This window comes from Hylobates moloch, unplaced genomic scaffold (assembly GCF_009828535.3).
Source record: "Hylobates moloch isolate HMO894 unplaced genomic scaffold, HMol_V3 SCAFFOLD_2, whole genome shotgun sequence".
Lineage (NCBI taxonomy): Eukaryota > Metazoa > Chordata > Mammalia > Primates > Hylobatidae > Hylobates > Hylobates moloch.
Window position 1 is genome coordinate 19918898 of NW_026652277.1, and position 22511 is coordinate 19941408.

Below are 22511 nucleotides of genomic sequence, written 5' to 3' on the forward strand. Positions count from 1 at the left end.
ATATACTTATGTATAGACATATATATGCATATACATACATATATACATGTATATATACATATATATAACATTTTCTTCCTTCTTTCCTCCTATCTTCTTTTTTTCTACGTCCTTATTTCTTTCATCTTCCTCCTTCTTTATTTTCCATGATTCATGGACTTCTCCAAATTAAACACATTGAGGTGAGGTCTTGAATATTTTCTAGTATGTACTTAATGTATTTTAAAAATATGTTGTCTTGGCCAGGTGTGGTGGCTCACACCTGTAATTCCAGCACTTTAGGAGGCTGAAACGCATGGATCACTTGAGGTCAGGAGCTCAAGACCAGCCTGGCCAACAGAGTGAAACCCCATCTCTACTAAAAACAAAAGTTAGCCAGGCGCGACAGCCCTGGCTACTCAGGAGGCTGAGGCAGGAGAATTGCCTGAACCTGGGAGGCAGAGGCTGCAGTGAGCTGAGATCAGGCCACTGCACTCCAGCTTGAAGATACATCTCAAAAAAAAAAAAAAAAAAAAGAAAAAAAAAAAAATATATATATATAATATATATATATATATAATATATAATATATTTGTCTTTGCTTTTATGGTAGCTAAAATTTTCCCAAAAATAGCAGACTACTTACAGTCTTCTCTGTGTCTAAATATTGATCTGCATTTCATAAAGTGTTGAAAAACAATGACACTCACTGGGTCAGATTAGAGTATATTATTTTGGATACTATTGATTTTCTCTGCTTCATTTATATATTAAAAATGTCTTAAGCACAGTGCAAAAAAAGGCCTTTACTTTGGAGATTTTTAAAGTATATTCCTGTATTTCCATTTTTGGTTTGGAGACTCTATTTTATGGCTTCTTGTTGCCCTTGATTAATCCCTCTTATTTTAATACCCAAGGTAAGCCTTAACAAAGACTAAAGATTTGAATTCCTCTGTATGTTACGTTTTACTAAGTATGTGAGAAAGATGTTTGTTTAGTTTTTGTTTGCTTTTGGACATGAATGAAAGCTCATAAGATGTTTGTATGAATAGAGGAAGAGTTTAGGTCTGAAGACTAGATTCCCTCTCAAGTTTCTTTAATATTCCCCTAAAGCCTACTAGACTCTGATGAGCTTTCTATTAGTCCATTTTCACACTGCTATCAAGAAGTCCCTGAGATTGGGTAATTTATAAACAAGAGAGTTTTAATTGACTCACAGTTCTGCATGGCTGGGGAGGCCTCAGGAACCCTACAATCATGGCAGAAGGTGAAGGAAAAGCAAGCACCTTTTTCACAAGGCGGCAGGACAGAAAGAGAAAGAAGGGGGAAGTGCCACTTTCAAACCATCAGATCTCATGGGAACTCACTATCACAAGAACAGCATAGGAGAAACCACCCCCATGATCCAATCACCTCCCACCAGGTCCCTCTCTCAACACGTAGGGATTACAATTCAAGAAGAGATTTGGGTGGGGACACAGAGCCAAACCATATCAAGCTTACTGAGTTTGTCTGTGAAGCAAGTTCAGAATTCTCTTTGACATACTTCCATCTGCCAATATTAAAGAACAATCAGTCGAGCCACAGATGGACATCTTAGTTTATTGTATTTTCTGCAGGAGGGAAATGAGCATACTCAAGCAGTTTTCCCTTGAGGTGCATGAACTAAACTTCAGTTATGGGAATTAGTAAGCACTTACACTTTCTAAATTTCAGTTTTGCATTTGAGGTGCCTATGTTTTTTAACTTTTATTTTAGGTTCAGGGGTACCGTGTAAGTTTGTTTTATAGGTAAATTATCACGGGAGTTTATTGTACAGATTATTTCATCACCCAGGTAATAAGCATAGTACCCAATAGGTAGTTTTTTTAATCCTCACCCTCCTGCCTCCCTCTGCCCTCAAGTAGGCTCTAGTATCTGTTGTTCCCTTCTTTGTGTCCATATGTACTCAGTGTTTAACACCCATTTACAGGTGAGAACATAGGGTATTTGGTTTTCTGGTCCTGTGTTAGCTTGCTTAGTACAACAGCCTCCACCTCTTTCCATGTTGCTTCCTTCAAAGAATAGGATCTCATTCTTTTTCTAAGGCTGCATAGAATTCCATAGTGTATATGGACCACATTTTCTTGATCCAGTCTACCGTTGATGAGGATTTAGGTTGATTCCATGTCTTTGCTATTGTAAACAGTGCTGCAATGGACATAATGTGTCTTTTTGGTAGAATAATTTGTATCCTTTTGAGTATATACACAGGATACTCTAAATTCTGTCTGCAAATCTCCATAAATATGCAAAATCTGTACCATCTGATCAAGCATGATATTAAACTGGAAACCAACTAGTGAAAGAATTTAAAATCAAAGCATATCAATGAAGTGCTTCCTGCACCTTCAGATTTAACAATCTCTAATTAAGCCATCATAATACCTGCTAATATACGCTCATCTAAAGCCCATAGAAAGAAGCTGGAATAGAGATGTTTGTACTGTGTAGAAAATTGTAGAATCATTGCAGCAGCCAAAAAAAAAAAAAAAGGTTAAATAATATGAGAGTAGAAAAATGCTTTCTCCAAAGTTATGTGTGCAATTTTGGTCCCTCTGGTCAGATGGTCACTCTAAAGCATTTCAAAATAGTCATTGATATGTGACACAAAGAAACTCTTGTAATATTTTGGAAATGAATAGGCTACATTTTTTCTTAAATGACTTGCCCTGTTAGAACACATCAAGTCATGTCATACTCAGAGATCTCTAAATATTTATTTTGTCTTCTAGTTAGTATTGAGGATCTGTGAAAGCTGTTTATTTTATTAAAATAATCATCATCCAAAAATGTTATTAAATGGTTATCTGGCTAGTAATAAACTAGACTCTGTACAAATTGCGTTATTAGATATGGCTGTGGTGTCTTGACATCTAAAGCAGAAATGTAAAGGAACATTTTTAAAAGGAGATCATATAACTAAATTATTATTGGAAGTATGAATAAATAATAATTGGGAGAGTAAGTATTTATGTCTAAATAAAGGTAGCGAGGTTTACCACACTCAAGGTGCAAATCTGGTTCTGATTGTTATATTCCAAAAATTGGCAACTTATGCCCTGCAAGACAAAAAATAATTTTATTTCTGACAAGGACTCTTATTATGTAAAACATGACCCTTGCCCTCTTCTTCCTTCCTGGGAAGGGCTGCCTCCTTAACAGGTTCTGGTCCTCCAGCATATTTGGGAAGTAGCAACCTGAAGTCAACTCACAAATACCTTAATCTTCCCTCTCCATTCCTGCTACACAAAAGAAGTAAGGCTAAGCCAGGTGCAGTGGTGCATGTCTGTAATCCCAGCACTTTGGAAGGCTGAGGCAGGAGGAATACTTGAGCCCAGGAGTTCAAGACAAGCCTGGGCAATATAGTGAGAATCTGTCTGTACAAAAAAATCAATCAGGCATGGTGGCACATGCCTGTAGCCTTGGCTACTTGGGAGGCCAAAGCAGGAGGATCACTTGAGCCCAGGAGTTAGAAGCTGCAGTGAGTCAAGATCACACCACAGCACTCCAGCCTGAGTGGCAGCAAGACCCTGTCTCAAAAATAAAAAATAAAAAGAAGAAGAAGTGAGGCTGAAATTTACGAGGCTAAAACTTGGCATGCTGTGTATAAAGGACTGTTTATGATGGCAGATACTGACCTAAAACCCATCCCAAAGACAAACCCCAGAAATAGAATCAGACACTGGATGGGTGAATGGATGGATGGATGGATGGATGGATGGATGGATGGATGGATGGAGAAAGGGAGGATAAAAAACAGCAAGAAAGAGAGGGATGGAAAGACGAATGGAAGAGGGAGGGAAGGATTTGAAGAAACAGTCAAGTCTTCGTTTTTGACTCAAGTAGATATTTTTGCTACGTTTTCCCTAAAGTCACATTTTCAGTTAATCCTATTTTCCCAGGAAAGCAATGTGTCATACTCTTATAAAAATAAGAAAATAGCCAAGTCCACAAGATGCAATAATACAAGCATACATAAGAATGAGGCCAAACTTTTAAAAGTAACACATGTTAAGGGCAAAAACATAGTTTATACATTGTCATGAATCTGACTGTATAATTTGTCTCAACCTGCCTCATATAAAAAGTACGATAATAACATAATATCTCAATATTCATTAAGTGCTTATTATGAGTCAGGTACTCTCCTAAGAACTTTATATGTATTGAATGTGGAATTCTCACATCAACCCTGTGGGGTGATTACTGTTATTGACTGCATTTTGGAGATAAGGTTAACTGAAGACCAGACAGATGAGGTCATTTATTATAGCCTCATTTGATTTTTATTGGCGATGTGGTCATTCTAATACTGTAACCTATTTCCAAAAGCCTTTATTTTTATCTTTTTCTTTCTTCTCTTTTCCTCTGCCCTTCTCACCAAATATGGATGAAAATGTTCATGACGGCAGATACTGACCTAAGACCCAGCCCAAAGACAGGGCCTCTGTCATCTTGGAGGTGCAATGTTCATTCTTTTTTATGAGGTGAAGTCTCTGTCACCCAGGCTGGAGTGCAGTGGCAGGATCTTGGCTCACTGCAACCCCCACCTTTGTGTTCAAGTAATTCTCCTGTCTCAGCCTCCTGAGTAGCGGGGATTACAGGTGCCTGCCACCACGCCTGGCTAATTTTTTGTATTTTTAGTAGAGACGGTTTCTGCCACGTTGGCCAGGCTGGTCTCAAACTCCTGACCTCAGGTGATCCACCTGCCTTGGCCTCCCACAGTGCTGGGATTACGGGCGTGAGCCGCCATGCCTGGCTCCAGTGTTAATTCTTTAACTGTTTTTTACGTTAGTTTTTCTTTGCTTGAAATTACCAAATTCTTTTCAGAATTATTTGCTAGAAGAACTCACAACCTGAAATAAGAGGAAATAGCAGGACCTACAGCCCAGTGTTCATTGAGGAGGCATTGATCAGAGGTCCAGAATTCAGACTTGGAGGCTAGACTGCTGGTGTGTGAACTCAGTTCTACCTTAATATTTTTGCAGCCCTAGCTCATTTTTTAATTATCCTGTGCCTCAATTTCCTTACCTATAAAACAGAAATAATAATAATGCCTACCTCTTAGGGTTGTTGGTTTGGTACTTGCAAAGCAGTACAACTATCCCTGACACAGTGTACATGAGCTATTATATAATGAATTACTCTAAATTTGATCTTCTTTCACTAATTAATTTCTGTTGCATAAGGGAAATCTTTAGAATTTTCAGCCTTACTAGATTTGGAGAAGGATTACTGAACACCAAAAACGGTTCTCAAGCAAAGAGTAAACAACAGCAATAAAAATGTAGAGCGGAGGTGGAAAGAATTAGGAGGTCATGTTTCTCCACTTTATCTGGAATTCCATCAGTTCATGTGGACCACACATTGTTATAGACATCTATGTTTGGTTTTTCTTTAAAAAAAGGTAAAATAAAAGAAAGAAATCAGTGCTTATTAAATGAAGTTTAATAGACAAAAAAAAGTTTACAACATAGAGGCAAAGGGTAAAAATAACGAAGAGGTAAATTGGTCATGGAACTATTGAGGCTGGGTGCAAAGGCTCACACCTGTAATCCCAGCACTTTGGGAGGCTGAGGCGGGCGGAGTTCGAGACCAGCCTGACCAACATGGTGAAATCCCATCTCTACTAAAAATACAAAATTAGCTGGATGTGGTGACTCACACCTGTAATTCCAGCTACTCAGGAGGCTGAGGCAGCAGAATCGCTTGAACCCAGCAGGCGGAGGTTGCAGTGAGCCAAGATCATGCCATTGCACTCTAGCCTGGGCAACAAGAGCAAAACTCCATCTCAAAAAATAAAAATAAAACACAGTGATAAATGTATTTTTACTCATGAATCCTATGGATTCTTCATTGCCCATATGAACAGCACCTCACCTGTAAAATTGGTGTTGTGGAAAAGTTGTCCAGGAAGTAAAGATCCAGTCGTACTTTATTAAAAACACAAATATCTCCTCAGATGAAAATGCGAACTTGAGGGTAAACTCATGAAGGTCCTGACAGCTGGGATGTTCTTTCAGCTTCTACAGATGACAGTGCAGCTGAGAAGAAAGGCGGAACCCTCCACGCTGGCCTCATCGTTGGAATCCTCATCCTGGTCCTCATTATAGCCACAGCCATTCTTGTGACAGTCTATATGTATCACCACCCAACATCAGCAGCCAGCATCTTCTTTATTGAGGTAAGTGTTGAGTTTAACACATGAAAACCATGCCAGTTGATGAACTGTATCCATTTGCTAACACCGCCTGGATTTAATATTTACCACATGACTTCTCCATTTTTCAGTTTCGAGCTTTCCGATTTCACACACATGGATGTTGTCACCCATGCACTCACGTACATATTGATAGATTGCTTTCAGATGATGGATTCGGTTACCTTATCTCAGGAGCTTTTCAAGACATAAACTATCTTGTCTTTCTGAGATCTAAAAGAAAATGGGAACCATACTTTCTGGTCCTTTTATACCAAGTATGTTAACCAGCTGTACTCCTTGTCCTAGGAGGAAATACTACGTATCTGGGAGGCTAAAGACTTAGCTTAAGTTAATTACTCAATAAATGCTAATTGAGTATTGGCTGTGTGCATGATACAATATGATGGGCCTCTTCTCAAAATGCTCACAAACCGTTTGGAAAAAAATATGGTTTTCATTACAAAATGACAGATATAAAAATAAAATAATGGTATGTGCTGTTGCCATTTTGCATACTGTGTGTATATTTGTACATTTATATACAAATGCACACACACATATCCACACACTCAGACACACAACGAGAGCACCATGCTGAATAAGTGTTATGTCTTCATGTACAGAATGTAGGTTTGGTGCCAGTGCCGAGGAGTAAACGGGTGGGAAGACAAGGGGCTGTTCATAAGGAGCCATGGCTAAGCCCTGGGGTCTGAAAGGCTGAAACCAGGAAGCCTGGAGACCAGTGGATACAGTCTGTGTGTCTTTGTGACCAAGTCACCTCTGTCCTCCAGAAGGTTGGGTTTCCTGGTCCCTATGCATATGCAGGTTTTTTTTTTTTTTTTTTTTGACAGAGTCTCACTCTGTCACCCAGGCTGGAATGCTGTGGTGCGATCTCGGTCCACTGCAACCTCTGCCTTCGGGTTCAAGCAATTTTTGTGCCTCAGCCTCGCGAGCAGCTTGGACTACAGGCAAGCACTACCACACCCAGCTAATTTTTGTATTTTTAGTAGAGACAGGGCTTCGCCATGTTGGCCAGGTTGGTCTCAAACTCCTGACCACAAGTGATCCTCCTGCCTTGGCCTCCCAAAGTGCTGGGATTACAGGTGTGAGCCACTGTGCCCAGCCACATGTGCACCTTTGACTCTAACATCTGAATGGAACCACTCCTCTTCCAACACCAAATAGAACTAGAAATACTAAAGCAATAAAGGAAATCTTCTTGCAGAATTTCAAACACGTAATTAGAATTATTCATTTTATGACACATGGAAAGGTTGCTTGGAATTATGTTAACCTGTTGAGCAAGAAATTATAATGCCTTTTAAACTATGGAGTTAAAATTACCTATGCCCCTTATAATGGGGAGGGGTGAATAAATGCAAATCAAACAATTGCTTAAACGCCCTAGATGGCTCGCAACTGTCTGTAGAAGAAAATGCCATCTCCTTTTCCTTCTGTGGGGGCTCAAGGCCTTGGCACTCTTTATTTTTGTGTCATGTCAATCTTTATTCCCTTGGCTCCCTAATCTAGAGTTGGCATTTCTGTCAAATTTCACGCTTTGTCTCTGTACACAGCCCAAATTCTCCATGTCACAAAGACATTGCTCACTCTAGTTCCTCCATCAAAAATTCCTCCTGGTGAGGTACGGTGACATCTGTAATCCCAGCACTTTGGGAGGCTGAGGCAGACAGATTGCCTGAGCCCAGGAGTTTGGGACCAGCCTAGGCAACATGGTGAAACTTCATCTCTACAAAAAAAAATAAAAAATAAAAAAAGAAAAGAAAAAAATGAAAAGGGCATGGTGGTGCATGCCTGTAGTCCAATCTACTTGGGAGGCTGAAATGGGAGGATCGCTTGAGCCCAGGAGGTAAAAGTTGCAGTGAGCCGTGACTGTGCCACTGCATTCCAGCCTGGGTGATAGAGTGAGGCCCTAGGGGGAAAAAAAAAAAAATCCTCCCTTCCCGTATTGGTTCTTGAATTCAGGAGCCAAATGGCCTTTGATACTGTATACCCCATAAGCTTCTCTAGACCATGTTCCTGCCTTGGCAGCTGGGTATAATCTCTTTCTCTTCTGAGACTCTATCTGCAGGGATACACCCCTACCTTTCTCTGGCATTCATCTTTCTGTTTTGCATTAGAGTTCAGTATGCGCATGATTTATTCTACCCTTCAAGACTTGTAAGTGCCTTAAGATTTGGATTAAATCACTTACGTTTCCTTTGAAAAATAGAGATTCTGCCAATATTTCCTGGAAAAACATTCATAATAAATATCCTAGGACACTTCAGACTTCCAGTGAAATTTCATATAAAACATATTTCAGAAATGGCATCTTCATTTGATATCAGTAATTGAGATATTATCAGACATTGCCTTGAATTGGAAATCTGTTACTAAGTTCTGTTAATGTGCTTGGTTTTCTTGGAAGAAAGTAGACAACCTTCTCAAAGTTACAAATGCATTCTTCAGAGAGCTGCTGAGTGACAAGCTAGAAAGCCTCAGGGACTAGCCAGACCTCAGGCTGCTGCTATTGCTGTAACCCCTCACATGTTTAAGCCTTTTCAAACTGTGCAGCTTATTTTCTGACATAGTGAAAAAGAAGACACTGTGAAATATCTGATGGTGATGGTATTAGCAGAAAATTGCATAGTATGAAAGATCTAGTTAAAGCTGGTTCAAAGCAACCCCCGTATGACTGCAAAATAGTGGAATATTGTTTTGAGTATTAGTCTCATTGTCTTATGTCTCAGAGCCTGTATGTCCTTTTGTGTGGAGTGTTTGCATGTGTATACATACACATGTATTTATAGAATATTAGAGCTAGATGGAATCTTAGAGATAATTTAGTTCTATACTCTTCTAACACAAAAGGAGAGACTGAGTGAGGCTCAGAAGAGTGGAATGACTTATCCATAGTTCTAAGAATAACTTTCTTCTTTTCACATGTAAGTGAAGCAGATTCATTCAGCAGGTCTCCCAGCTTTTCTCCTCTTGGCTTTTTTTCCTTCCTGTGGAGTCAATTGCCAGAGTCTGCTTAAATCACTACCTATCTGACAGGCTGCTGGGGTCATGTGGCTCACAGTGGCTGGTCAGCAGCTGATTTTTGGAGGTGATAATCATAAATTTACTATTATTAAAACTGACCACTGTCTGCAAAATCAAAACAGATCCACGATGACCATGAAGTTTGTGATATGCAGACGTATGAATTTAAGATTTTTGAATTATTAGTTACATTAGAATTGTTGTTGCATAAATGAGGGAACTGAGTATAACAACATTCTTTTCATTGCCTTTTGTGTTCCGTATTATATTCCTATCTACTTTTGAAATGAAATTGCTTTCTTCTTTTATGAAAGTGTTACCATTCTTTGTAGAAAATTGAGACAATGCAGAAATGTAAAAGGAAGAAAAAAAGAAAGTCATTTATAGTTCCAGCATGCAGAAATGATGCCTATGAATAGTTTAACTTATTTTCTTCTGGAATTTGTATGTACATAAAATGATGTTTGCCTATTTAACACAGTGATGATTTCACTGTAATACAAATAGGTATTCTTTTTTAAATAACATTTTTCTGTTTTATTATGATGGCTTTGTAAACATCATTTTAATGTTTGTATTCTATTCAACATTCATTCAATAGCTTTATATTGACTGCCTCTTATGCGGTCAAGTGGTAACTCAAATGCACTGAGAGCCTAACATGTGCCTAGAAGTCAAAAAGGACCTCTTTTCATTCAGATGAAGACTGTGTGTTAGTTTTCTACTGCTGTTGTAACAAATTGCCACAAACCTAGTTACTTAAAATAACACCACTTGTCTTACAGCTTTGGAGGTCAGAAGTGCTAAAATCAGGATATGGACAGGGCTGGTTCCTTCTGGAGGTTTCAGGGGATAATCATTTCCTTGCCATTTTCAGCTTCTACATGCTGCACGTGTTCCTTGGCTCATGGTTTCTTCTCATATCATTCCAACTTCTGTTCCCACCATCACATCTCCTACCACTAACGTTGACCCTCCAGCCTCCTTCTTGTAAGGCCCCCTTGTGACTACATTGGGCTCACCTGGGTAATCTAGGATAATCTCTACATCTCGAGGTCCTTAACTGAACCACATCTGCAAAGTTCCTTTTTACTGTGTAAGGTAACATTGACACCTTTTGGAGATTAGGACATGGACATCTTTGGGAGGCCATTATTCTGTTGAGCACAGAGTGCATCAAATGTGAGATGCATCACACACTTCCAATTAAACTGTAACACACCCTTGACTGTAAGATATGTCCCAGTTTCAGTTATATTGAAATGTAACCCAATGGATATCTTGAATATTTCACAGTGAAATCCAGACTTCACTAAACACTTGTATGAGTTAGCTCCTGTGCTAAACAGTGTATATAATATGGTGAAACTGAATGACACTAGGCCAGGAGCGGTGGCTCATGCCTGTAATCCCAGCACTTTGAGAGGCCAAGGCAAGCAGATCACTTGAGGTCCAGAGTTTAAGACCAGTTTGACCAACATGGTGAAACCCCATCTCTACTAAAAATACAAAAATTAGCCAGGCATTGATGGTACGCTCCTGTAATCCCAGGTACTCGGGAGGCTGAGGCAGGAAAATCACTTGAACCTGGGAGGCAGAGGTTGTAGTGAGCCAAGATCGCACCACTACACTCCAGCAGCCTGGGCGACTGAGTGAGATCCTGTTTCAAAACAAAAAAAAAAAATTCATGACTCTATCCTTGAGTGTATACATCAGAGCTCATGCACCCAGTCTCCTATTGCGGAGCAATGGTGCTCTTCCTACATTTTCTTATTTTTAATCATCCCCATTATAAACATATTAATAGTGACAGCCAACATTTATCAAATTCACTAATAAAGTGATTGACACTTATTACCTCATTTAATCCTCATGAAGACCCTGTGTGATACAAAGATTATCTTCATCTCATAGATGAGGAAGCTGAAGCACGGGCCTTAAGTAAGTTCTCAACATCACGCATTTGGTCAGTAGTGGAGTCAGGATTTAAGCCCAGGCTCTCCAACTCCAGAGACTATGCCCATAACCACCAGGCTGTGTTGCCTCTCTATGTGTAAAGAGATTTTCTTCATATGCTGTATGTAAAAATGTAGGCTGATATATGTACAAGGACATACATTGTGTCCTTGGAACAGATTTCCAGAAGTAGAATCAAAGGAAAGAAATGAATGGTATAAAAGAACTTAGTAAATATTGCCAAAAGCATGACACCAATTCATGTAGCTGTTGCTATTGTTGTCTGTTTTTAGTGATGATAATGTCAGTGGCTGTTATCTGTGTATTTTGTTCTTGCATAAAATATACACCAGTTATTATACGTTTTGTGGACACCAACACTCTTCCTTATATAAAATACTTACATGGGCTTTAGCTTTTAGATTTCTTATTGTAAAAAGGAAATGAGATAATTAAGCAAATCATCACTCCATAAACAAGTGAATTAACTATATACATCCCGTGTCTTCTTATACAAGATTAGGTACAAGAGTTCCATTCTTCTAAAACATTCCATTTCTATTCAGTCAAGCAGAATAGCCTATTTTTTTTATTAACTTATCTTCTATATTGCTCCATCATTCTCAGATCTTAGACTGGGCAGTTTCTTCAACTGACTGGCTTGCATTTCAAGTTTATGTGTCTAGCTTTTCAAAGTAATTTTCTAAAGAGTGTCTGATTTTGGCGAAAATCTATCACATTACGTACAAGAATGTCTACATATGCTTTAAGTCTTTTTTTTTGAAAATGAAATTTATTGTCTTGTAACAAAATAGCAGAGAATACATATTTAAGTAAGCATGAATTCCTTAATTTTTAAAAGATCTTGGTGAAACTAGTATCTTTTTGGGAGGGTCAATGTGTGTAGGTTCTACATTAAATTTAATGATTGTTGAACATTGCTAAGCATAAATTTTGTGACTTGTATTTTATTGTTTCATAAATATAGGTCATGGAGATAAATGTTTACACTCTTGAGTGGCATTCTACACATATCACTATTCAAGATTTTTAAATAAAATACTAAAATATAATCTAACTGAAGGTCAAGAAAATAATATTACAAAGTGATAATCATACAAAATCAACATTCCTATGAAAGGATTCTATTTGGACTATAACAAAATAGTTTAAACTAGCCATCTTGCTGAAAGTACTAATGTTGAACATTATCCTTAATTTTTCTTAGTATACATAAATAATTGCTAGTATTTGGACACTCATGTACAGTTTTGATTGCTCTGTTCACATAAAAATGAAGAGAAATTGATAAGAACCTAATGATAAAAATGATTACAGCCTTGGAAAATAGATTCTATGAGTAAAATATTGGAGGGATTTTTTTAAAAAAACAAAAAAACAGAAAAGTAAAAACTAAGAGTACGTAATCCTGCCATTTATGCTGCAAAGCTTTGAAATGTCCTCAGAGAGAAAGGAATCAGTTCAAATGATTAATTTAAAATGAAATCAGAAGAAACAAAAATTATAGGAACAATGGCCCTTGTATTTCGGGAGGGGACTGATATCGTGCAATGGCAATGGAGTTTGCCTGTAAATAGTGGTTATATTTCCTACCTTGAGGACTGGAGAAATACAGAGTATAGACCTGTGCTGTCAATATGTGGCTGCTGCCTATATGGACTACTGAGCTCTTAAAATGTGACTAGTCTAGAACAAGGTATATGTAAAACACACACTGGATTTTGAAATCTGAGTACAAAAAATGTCAATATCTCATCAATAATTTTTGTATAACTACATGTTAAAATGATAGTATCTTGGATATGCTGGATTAAATTTTATTACAATTAATTTTATTCATGTTTACTTCTTAAATGGACACTAGACACTTTTAAAATTATATATGTGGCTCACATTATATTTCTATTGGATGATGCTGGTTTGTAGAGAAAACCTTGCAGAGACAAAGAATTAGAAAGAAAAGTTGGTTCCATATTTTTTAAAAGTAGGAAATCAACTGGTTTTTAGCAAGAGGGAAAGGAGGAGCTTATGAGGAGGCAGAAGCCTGCCAAAGCCAACTGATAAGTTGACCAGTCACTCATTCATGTATTTAATATTTGCTGAGCTTCTATTATGCACCAAGTCCCCAAGGTACATTGGTAAACAGAATGAACAAGATCATCCTTTCCTTCATGGAGCTTACAGTCCAGTGGGTGGAGACAGATGATAAACACATTTTAAGTTAGGTGTGGATTTCACGTTGAATGTTTAGTTTTACAAAAGAGGCAGTCACCATAAAATATTTGATAAAATGTTACCTTTTTTAATTGCTTGAGCAATGTTACCTTTTTTGATCGCTTGAGCTCAGGAGGTGGAGGGTTCAACTTGATAATAAGTGACATCCTTATTATTATCATCATTATCCTTATTTTTTCATAGAACTTTTTATGGCGCTCTAGATACAGATTTGTAAAAAAAAAAAAAAAAATTAAATGAAGTAAATAAAAACAGACTGCTCTCCAAAACAGTTTATTTTCCTAGGCCGGGTGCAGTGGCTCATGCCTGTAATCCCAGAACTTTGGGAGACCGAGACGGGCAGGTCCTTTGAAATCAGGAGTTTGAGACCAGCCTGGCCAACATGCTGAAACCCCGCCTCTACTAAAAATACAAAAATTAGGTGGGCATGGTAGTGTGCACCTGTAATCTCTGCTACTTGGGAGACTGAGGCAGGAGAATCACTTGAACCTTGCAGTGAGCCAAGATCATGCCGCTGCACTCCAGCCTGAGCAACAGAGTGAGACTCTGTCTCAAAATAATAATAATAATAATAATAATAATAATTTGTTTTCCTGGTGGGGAGACACTCTCACTATTCTTAAAGTGTGCCTGGATTAGAAGTTATAAGTTATTTCCATAATAAAATCTGGACATAAATGTCTAAATACCAGTCATCGTTCATACCACGCTTTTTAATTCTTATTATTTCCAGGGCACCAAAATATCTGCCTTTACTGGGAGTGCTTTATATTTTCTATCAGCAAAATCAGGATACCAAAGCAAAAGCAAACTTCAGCCTGTGTGCAACCTAGGGATTCTGTCACTTTTCCCAAATAGGTAGATGAATTCTTCAAGTGTCTACCAGAAGTAAATTTCCTTGAGGACTCGTGTTTTATCTTAAAAATTTATATGAGTTTTGCATTATTCTCTTTAATACAGAAAAATGTTTGATATAAAAAATTATTCCACACAATCTTCAACCAATATCAACGTTTCAAAAGGTGATTCATGTCACTCTTGTAGCTGTACAACCCCAGCTGTATGGTTGTAGATGTTATAAAATCCAGATAAGTTTAAACCAGCAGAGATACGACCTCTGTTCCTGAAACCTGAGTGGGCAGTATCCTTTATACCCCTTTGTTGGAGTAAATTCCAAGGTAGAAATACTCAGGATGGTGAAATAATTTGTTTGGATCCTATGGCACCTGGTTACAGAGCCAAGACATCAAACTAGAATTCCTCACTCTGGCCCTGTAGCCTGAGCAGCTACACAGCATCATAGCAAGAGTCTTTTAAGCTTTTTGCCACTCAGGGGGATTCCGCATCCCAAGAAATATTTCTGGATCACAAGAACCCGTGGAGAATATGATTAAAGAAACACAGGCAGCTGTGGCCCTCAACTTTTCCTGGCAACTAATAGTACCACCAGGAAACAAGCCAGAAGAAGGAGCCAGGCAAGAATTCAAAGGCTGCTGGGGAGAAAAAAGCATTTGCTAAGAGTTTGGCATCTTGCTTTGCAGCTGCTGGATGGATCGCACTTGGGGAGTTAGGAAGACGCGATCTGTGGACAAACCTATGTAGTTCATAGAGAAATCGCTTCATAGAACCACAAATCTTTTTTTTTCTTGAAGTCACATATTTTTAATAATTGAGTTTTGCTCTTAAGATATTTCTTAGTCTTACTTCAGTTTTAAAGAAAACTCAAGGAGAAAAATGATTCATTGAAATAAAATACTTTTTATTTATATTTCTTAGACGAAGAAAAAGATGGTATTCATTTTTTATGAACTGCTGCAAGGAAAGAAAGATAAGGCAAAACACGTCTGACATGGTTTGACATAGCTCTCATTAAAGAAGCTATATTAGTAGATGACAGCTTTCCAGAAATATAGTGAAATGCAGAGAAAAATAGGTGAAATTGGGTCACTTGAAAAAAAGAGACACTCTATGTATGTCAGTGGTTTTCTTTTCTCAATTTCTGTTCTAAGACGCTAGAATATTTATTCATGAACATCACTGAATGTTTTTGAGACATCAGTTCAAGTGCATGGCAATTGCCTTGTATATGTAATCATCAAAATAAGATTTCTTTTATAAATGACATCCTTAATTTACTCTTCTAAGTAACACATTTTCATTTAAATTCCTGAAACTATAATAGTGTTTCTAATTTAATGAAATAATTTATTCCCTTCATTGGGGACAATTATTGAAAATACTGAATAAAATATCTTATACTAATCTGCTGTAATTTCTTTTTACTAATTAATTCCCTAATTATTTCAATGCTACATAAGACCATGAAAATCCATAGATGGATGGATGGATGGATGGATGGATGGATGGATAGATAGATAGATAGATAGATACCACAGAAAGGTTCTTAATAGATGAAAGAATCAGATGAATAAATAAATGAAAATCTGCAAAGCTACAATTCACTTGGGCATTTGTAAGCCTGAATTATGACATTTTAAGGACATGGTATATGTCTTAAGTATTGTGATTCTTTTCTTCTGTTATCTCTTGAAGAGACTACAGTACTGACAGTACCAACTGTTGAGTAATTTCTTCCTGGTGACATTGGTTAATTGTTCTGTGTTAAAATAAATACTTAAGCCTTTCTATTGTGAAAACAAATAATAAAAACTTTAATTTTAGCAATAATTAGTGCTTCACAGTAAAAATTAATTCATTCAATTACAAGATTATCTTTTCCACCAATTCCACTTAGTGTATTCTTTTCTAGCAAACATACAAAACAACTAAACTAAATTAGTTTATTATTACGGTATGTTCTGGTTTATAACTAATACTAGAGTTATTTGTCATTGTAAGAAAATTAAAATGTAAAATTTTCAGAGACCAAAAACATTAACAATCTAGAGAGTATGAATGTGAAGAATGATTATAAATGATGGTAGTAATCGTGCTCTTTGTAATTTTATTAGAAGTGAACAATCAATGTTATTTTTAGTTTGAAAATGGATTAAGATTATTTTACTATATGATCTTGTGGTAATCCCTTTATAAAAACTTCCTTAATAGAAACAAAGTAAATTTTAATGCAAAATTCGTACATCTTGTCTTACATCACATAGTAAGTGAATATAGGGTCAGAATTATTCTACGTCTATACTTTCTACTTTCAGCTAATTACTACATTTGTATTCTAATTAACATAATACTTAAAATTACTATGGATGAGATAAATTTTAAATAGATGAAAAGCCATTTTTCTATTCAACTTTTTTTGTTTTTGTTTTTGTTTTTATTTATTTATTTATTTATTTATTTATTTATTTATTTATTTATTTATTTTGAGACAGAATCTCGCTCTGTTGCCGAGGCTGGAGTGCAGTGGCACAATTTCAGCTCACTGCAACCTCCACCTCCTGTGTTCAAGCAATTCTCCTGCCTCAGCCTCCCAAGTAGCTGGGATTACAGGCGCCCACCACCACACCTGGCTAATTTTTGTATTTTTAGTAGAGACGGGATTTTACCATGTTGGCCAGGCTAGTCTCAAACTCCTGACCTCAAATGATCCACCCGCCTCTGCCTCCCAAAGTGCTGAGATTACAATAGTGAGCCATGATACCAGGCCCCCCAAACTTTTTTTTAACACTGAGACTGCACCAAATGTTATTCTTGGGACAGCCTTTGAAGGAGAAATGATATTTGCTTTGTAAAAAGGAGAAAATACTTTCTTCTATAAAAATGAAATAAATTTGTTATAATTATTAAAAATTATTGTGCACCTAGATTTGAAATAAGATTTAATCCTCCCAAAAGTGTATCAGATTTTATCTTGTTTAATATTGGAATTTATGTTATTTCCTTTTTCTTTTTCTCAGTTTTTCCCTTGGTGTTGTCCTTGAAATATCTCACTGTGATCCAGTAGCTTATAAGTGGACTTGAGTCCTGAATATGTATAAGTTTAATATGGAGAAAATTTGATGTAGCATGAGAATAGATACTGAACATTGAATTTAGTCACAAGCAATCTCAAAATGTTTAATTTATTTGTAATTGTGATTGCCAATTCAAAAATTTATCATATTTTTCATGAAAAGCAGGATAGCACTTCTTCAAAGGAAGCAGGGTCCATTCTTGTAGAGGAAAGAGTAAGTACCCCTTACTTTTAGAGGAACATAGCCTCAACTGTTCAGTGGAGACTGACTAAGAACAGTAAAGACAAAACTTAGGCCAAGGTAGATGACTTATGCTGGATGGATCTGAGGAAGGGATGCAAGGATCTCTGGGGAGAAGCTGTGAAGGTACAAATACCAACTCATTGTAAAGACTTTCTGACACTCACAGGTACTCAGAGATGCAACAGGCTTCCTGAGTGATGAGCTCTTCATCACCAGGGTACTTAAGTACACAAGAAGGCCCCATTATCAAGGATTTCTTAGAGGATATGTAGACAGTATATGGGGTTCAACTAGAATTAATTTTAGTTTCACCTGTCCCTATAAATCTAGGGTATTCTGGTTCCGCAGTATTGTATATGTTTCATGGAGATGCAAAAGTTGCAAAGTGAACTAGAAGGCATGTGTGTGCATACTTACAGTTAATGGAGCAAACTTTTTGTTGTTGTTGGTAACGCAATGGCAAAAATAAGACACAAACACAAACAACAAAGAAGACGATAGTTCTCCTATTTAGAGAGTAGAATGAGTTAATAATTATGGGAAATGGCCACCAACACTTGCCCTTTTATGAAAGTTGGTAGTACTGGGTAATGTCTCAGATTTCATGCTCAGGTCACTGCAGAGCAAGCAAGGCTCAGGTTTGCCTTTAGTGGAAAGTCTGCATAAAAACAAAAGAACTACTCATTAACATAACAATGGTGTAAAATGCCCTAAGCAAATCTTTTTCAATAAGAAGTTACTTGAAACAGAAGAAAGTGACATAGAGCCAGAGATGCAAGGTGCTATTCTTTACTTTCTCTTATGTCCTTTACACAAATTTCTTTTTTAATTGTTTTAATTTTTAATTTTTATGGGTACATAGTAGGTGTATATATTCACTAGCAAATTTCTTAAATTTTACTAAGAGAATAAATTGATGATTAAATACCCATGTTTTCTGCAAGTAGGTAGGAGTGGCATACTTGGCAATTTCTACTTACAAATAAGCCTTTTTGTGATTTTCTTTTCTTTTTCTTTTTTCTTTTTTTTTTTTTTTTTTTTTTTTTTGAGACAGAGTTTTGCACTGCCACTCAGGCTGGAATGCAGTGGTGCTATCTCAGCTTACTGCAACCTCCCCTTCGTGAGTTCAAGCAATTCTCCTGCCTCTGCCTCCAAGTAGCTGGGATTACAGGCCCCCGCCACTATGCCCAGCTAATTTTTTATATTTTTAGTGTAGATGGGGTTTCACTATGTTGGCCAGGCTGGACTCAAACTCCTGACCTTGTGATCTGCCCGCCTCGGCCTCCCAAAGTGCTGGAATTACAGGCGTGAGCCACCACGCCAGCCCGATTTTCTTTCTATTTCTATCTTTTCCTCCCTTCCGCCTAGGATTGGCCACTCTGAGAGCTTTGGATATCGCATGTAAGCTCTGGTTACACAAAATCACTTTTGCTACTCACTCTGTTTCCTTCCCTCTTATACTCGGCCAAACAGCTTTATAGAATTTTTAAGTATTTACCTTCACATTTTTTCCGGAAATTTCAGTTGGCATTTGTTCCATTTCTATTTTATTAGAATCTGTGATCATCAGTATCATTACAGTAAAACTGTTGCTGATGGATGAAGTGTTTTTTTCTTCTCGCTTGTTCTCTTCACTATAGCAAAGACTTCGTTTAAGTTGAATCCCCTGTGTGTTCGTAAATGATGCAGTTGATTCACATCCAAGACATGCAAATTTGTTTTCCTAACATAGAAAGGATGGAAAACTTCAATCTTAATCAGGATGAGCTGAGAGGAAGCTACAACCACTTAGGTAGCTTCTCATGATTCTTTATCTCTTATTGATCTCCAAGTTAAAAAATATATATTCACCCACACACACATATTTATTAATTCATCTCAGCACATAGCAGAACAATTGCCTATTTTTTTCTTTTTAATGAATGGTGGGTGTAATAGTAAAATATTTAAATACTTTCAGAAACATTTCATTCAGATCAATTTGTTAAAAGATTTTATGCTAATGAGGAAAGTGATTTAACAGTAAATTCAAAAAGAGTCCTTGTCCGTTAAATGTCAAAAGGAATGCTGATGAAAGATTCTGGAACGTTGATAGCAATGAAAGCAGCATAATTTTTTTTTTAATTTTCCAAAATATCCACATTAAAAACAGATAGAACCATTAGACATCAGATTTTAGAAAATCTGTGGACAATATTTAAAAAAAAATTAGCTGACAGTGTATGGCCAAACTGCAGGCATCGGCTCTAAATACTCCATGTAATAACAAACCACCAATAGTCACAAGACCTGAATGTTGTTGGTTTTTATGTGAGAGAAAGCAAAGGGAATCCACACGGTGTCTAGCAGGACTGGAAACAGGAAAACCACAACGTAAGCCAATAGGCATTGCCTGGAAAACACAGCAGGCCCATGCGAGAAGAGCAGCAGAAAGTGAGAGGAGCAAGTGCCCACTCCAGTTGCAGGTGAGTACAGGGGACCTGTGTAAGAATTTCTGAAGGGGCTGGAGCAGTATAGCACAAGGAATTCTCAAAACTGACCTGCCAAGGCCATCTTCCATGATAGTGGCCCACAGTAGGAGAAAATCCTGGGAGTAAAATGAATAATGAGTAGGATAGGGACAACAGAGATAAATTAAAAAAAGAAGATTCTTATAAAAGCTGGGGAAGGGAAGGGAGTCGAGAAATACTAAGAAGCAAACCGTCGTATTTGTCTTAATGATAGCCATCATTTATTTAGCAGATCCTCTATATCAGGTACTCTTTTTTATAAATTGTATATATTTAAGGTATACAACAATGACATTTTTGATATACGTATATATCCATAGTGAAGTGATTGCTATAGTCAGGCAGTTTATCCTATCCATCACCTTTTATAGATATCATTTTTGTGTGATACATGCACCTAAAATCTATGCTCTTAACGTATTTTCAGTATACTGTGCAATGCAATGTTCGTAACTGTAGTCCTCATGCTGTCATTAAATCTCTAGACTTATTGATCATACATAACTGCAAGTTTGTACATTTGGGTCTACTTTCTCCCATTTCCCCATTTCCTGCCCTGCTCTGCCTCTGGTAACCACTCTCTGATTTTATGTAGTTTATCTTTTAAAAAATTCCACATGTGGTAGACATCATGCAGTATCTTTCTTTCTATGTCTGGCTAATTTCACTTAGCACAGTGTTCTCCAGGTTCATCTGTGTTGTTGCAAAAGGCAGTGTCTCCTTTTTTAAGGCTGAATAGTATTTCATTGTGTACATATGCCACATGTTGTGGTATCCATTCACCTGTCAATGGACACTTCTGTTGTTTCCATGTCTTGGCCAATATGAACGATGGTACTGTGAATATGGGAATGAAAATATCTCTATGTGATGTTGATTTCATTTTCTATGAATATATATCTAGCAGTGAGATTGCTGGGTCATATGGTAGTTCTATTTTTAATTTTTTGAGAAAATTTCATACTGTTTTCCATAATAGCTGTACCAGTTTACATTACCCCCAACAATGTACAAAGTTTCCCTCTTCTCCATACCCTTCCCAACACTTGTTATCTCTTGTCTTTTCAATAATATTCATCCTAACAGGTGTGAGGTGATATCTCATCGTAATTTTGACTTCCACTTCCTGAGACAGAGTAATGTTGTGCATCTTTTCGTACACCTGTTGCCATTTTTGTGACTTCATTGGAGAAATGAAATTTTCAAGCCCTTTCTCCATTTTTAAATTGAGTTTTTTTATATATTGAGTTGTGTGAGTTCCTTATATATTTTAGCTACTAACCCCTTACTCAGATAAATGGCTTGCAAATATTTTATCAAAATCCCTAGGCTTCCTGTTCATGTTGTTGCTTGTTTCCCATATAGAAGCTTTTCAGTTTTATGTAATCTCACTTTTTAATTTTTGCTTTTGTTGCCTGAAGTTTCAGTGTGATATTCAAAAAATTATTGCATGGCCAATATCAAAGAACTGTTTCCCTATGTTTACTTCTAGCAGTTTGATGGCTTTAGATCTTGTATGTAGCCTTTTAATCCATTTTGAGTTGATTGTTGTGTGTGGTATAATAGAAAGGTCCAGTTTCATCATATTTTTAAAATACAATAGAATAACAGCCAAAGAGAAAAATCTAAAGATACAACTGTTACTTAAACCAACCTTCCTTCTAAATGTTCAGAAAAATTAAATTCACACAAAAATGAGCAAAAGAAAATTTTGGACATGGAATCTCATGCAAAAATACTATAATTGAAAAGATAATCTGCCGGAGGTGGTGGCTCATGCCTGTAATCCCAGCGCTTTGGGAGGCCGAGGTGGGCAGATCACCTGAGGTTGGGAGTTTGAGACCAGCCTGACCAACATGGAGAAACCCCATCTCTACTAAAAATACAAAATTAGCCGGGTGTGGTGGCACATGCCTGTAATCCCAGCTACTCGGGAGGCTGAGGCAGGAGAATCGCTTGAACCCGGGAGGCAGAGGTTGCAATGAGCCGAGAGCGTGCCATTGCACTCCAGCCTGGGCAACAAGAGCAATACTCCATCTCAAATAATAATGATAATAATAATAATAAAGCACAGAATAATATCCCTACAGACAATGAAATTTTATCAGGAAGACATGCTTTCAAATAATCTAGGAGTGGCCAAGATGGCTAACTAGAAACAGCCAGTGTGCATGGCTCTCATGGAGAGGAACAGAAGGGATGAGCAAATACAACACCTTCAACTGAAACATCCAGGTTCTCTCATTGGTATCAAGGAAACAACTTGACCCACAGAGAATGAAGAAAAGCAAGATAGGACAACGGCCCACCTGGGAGCAACCAGAGCCAGGGGATCGTCCCCAACCC

The 22511-nt window shown here is 37.3% G+C and overlaps 1 protein-coding gene across 1 annotated transcript in view; it reads left to right on the forward strand.

Annotated features, from left to right (window-relative positions):
- The window catches only part of PLXDC2 (plexin domain containing 2), a 463678-nt gene that overhangs the window by 417085 nt on the left and 24082 nt on the right, over positions 1–22511 (forward strand). The window contains exon 13 of the mRNA XM_032167336.2: positions 6045–6205. Coding sequence (XP_032023227.1) covers positions 6045–6205 — 161 coding nt within the window. The remainder of the gene's footprint in view (positions 1–6044; positions 6206–22511) is intronic.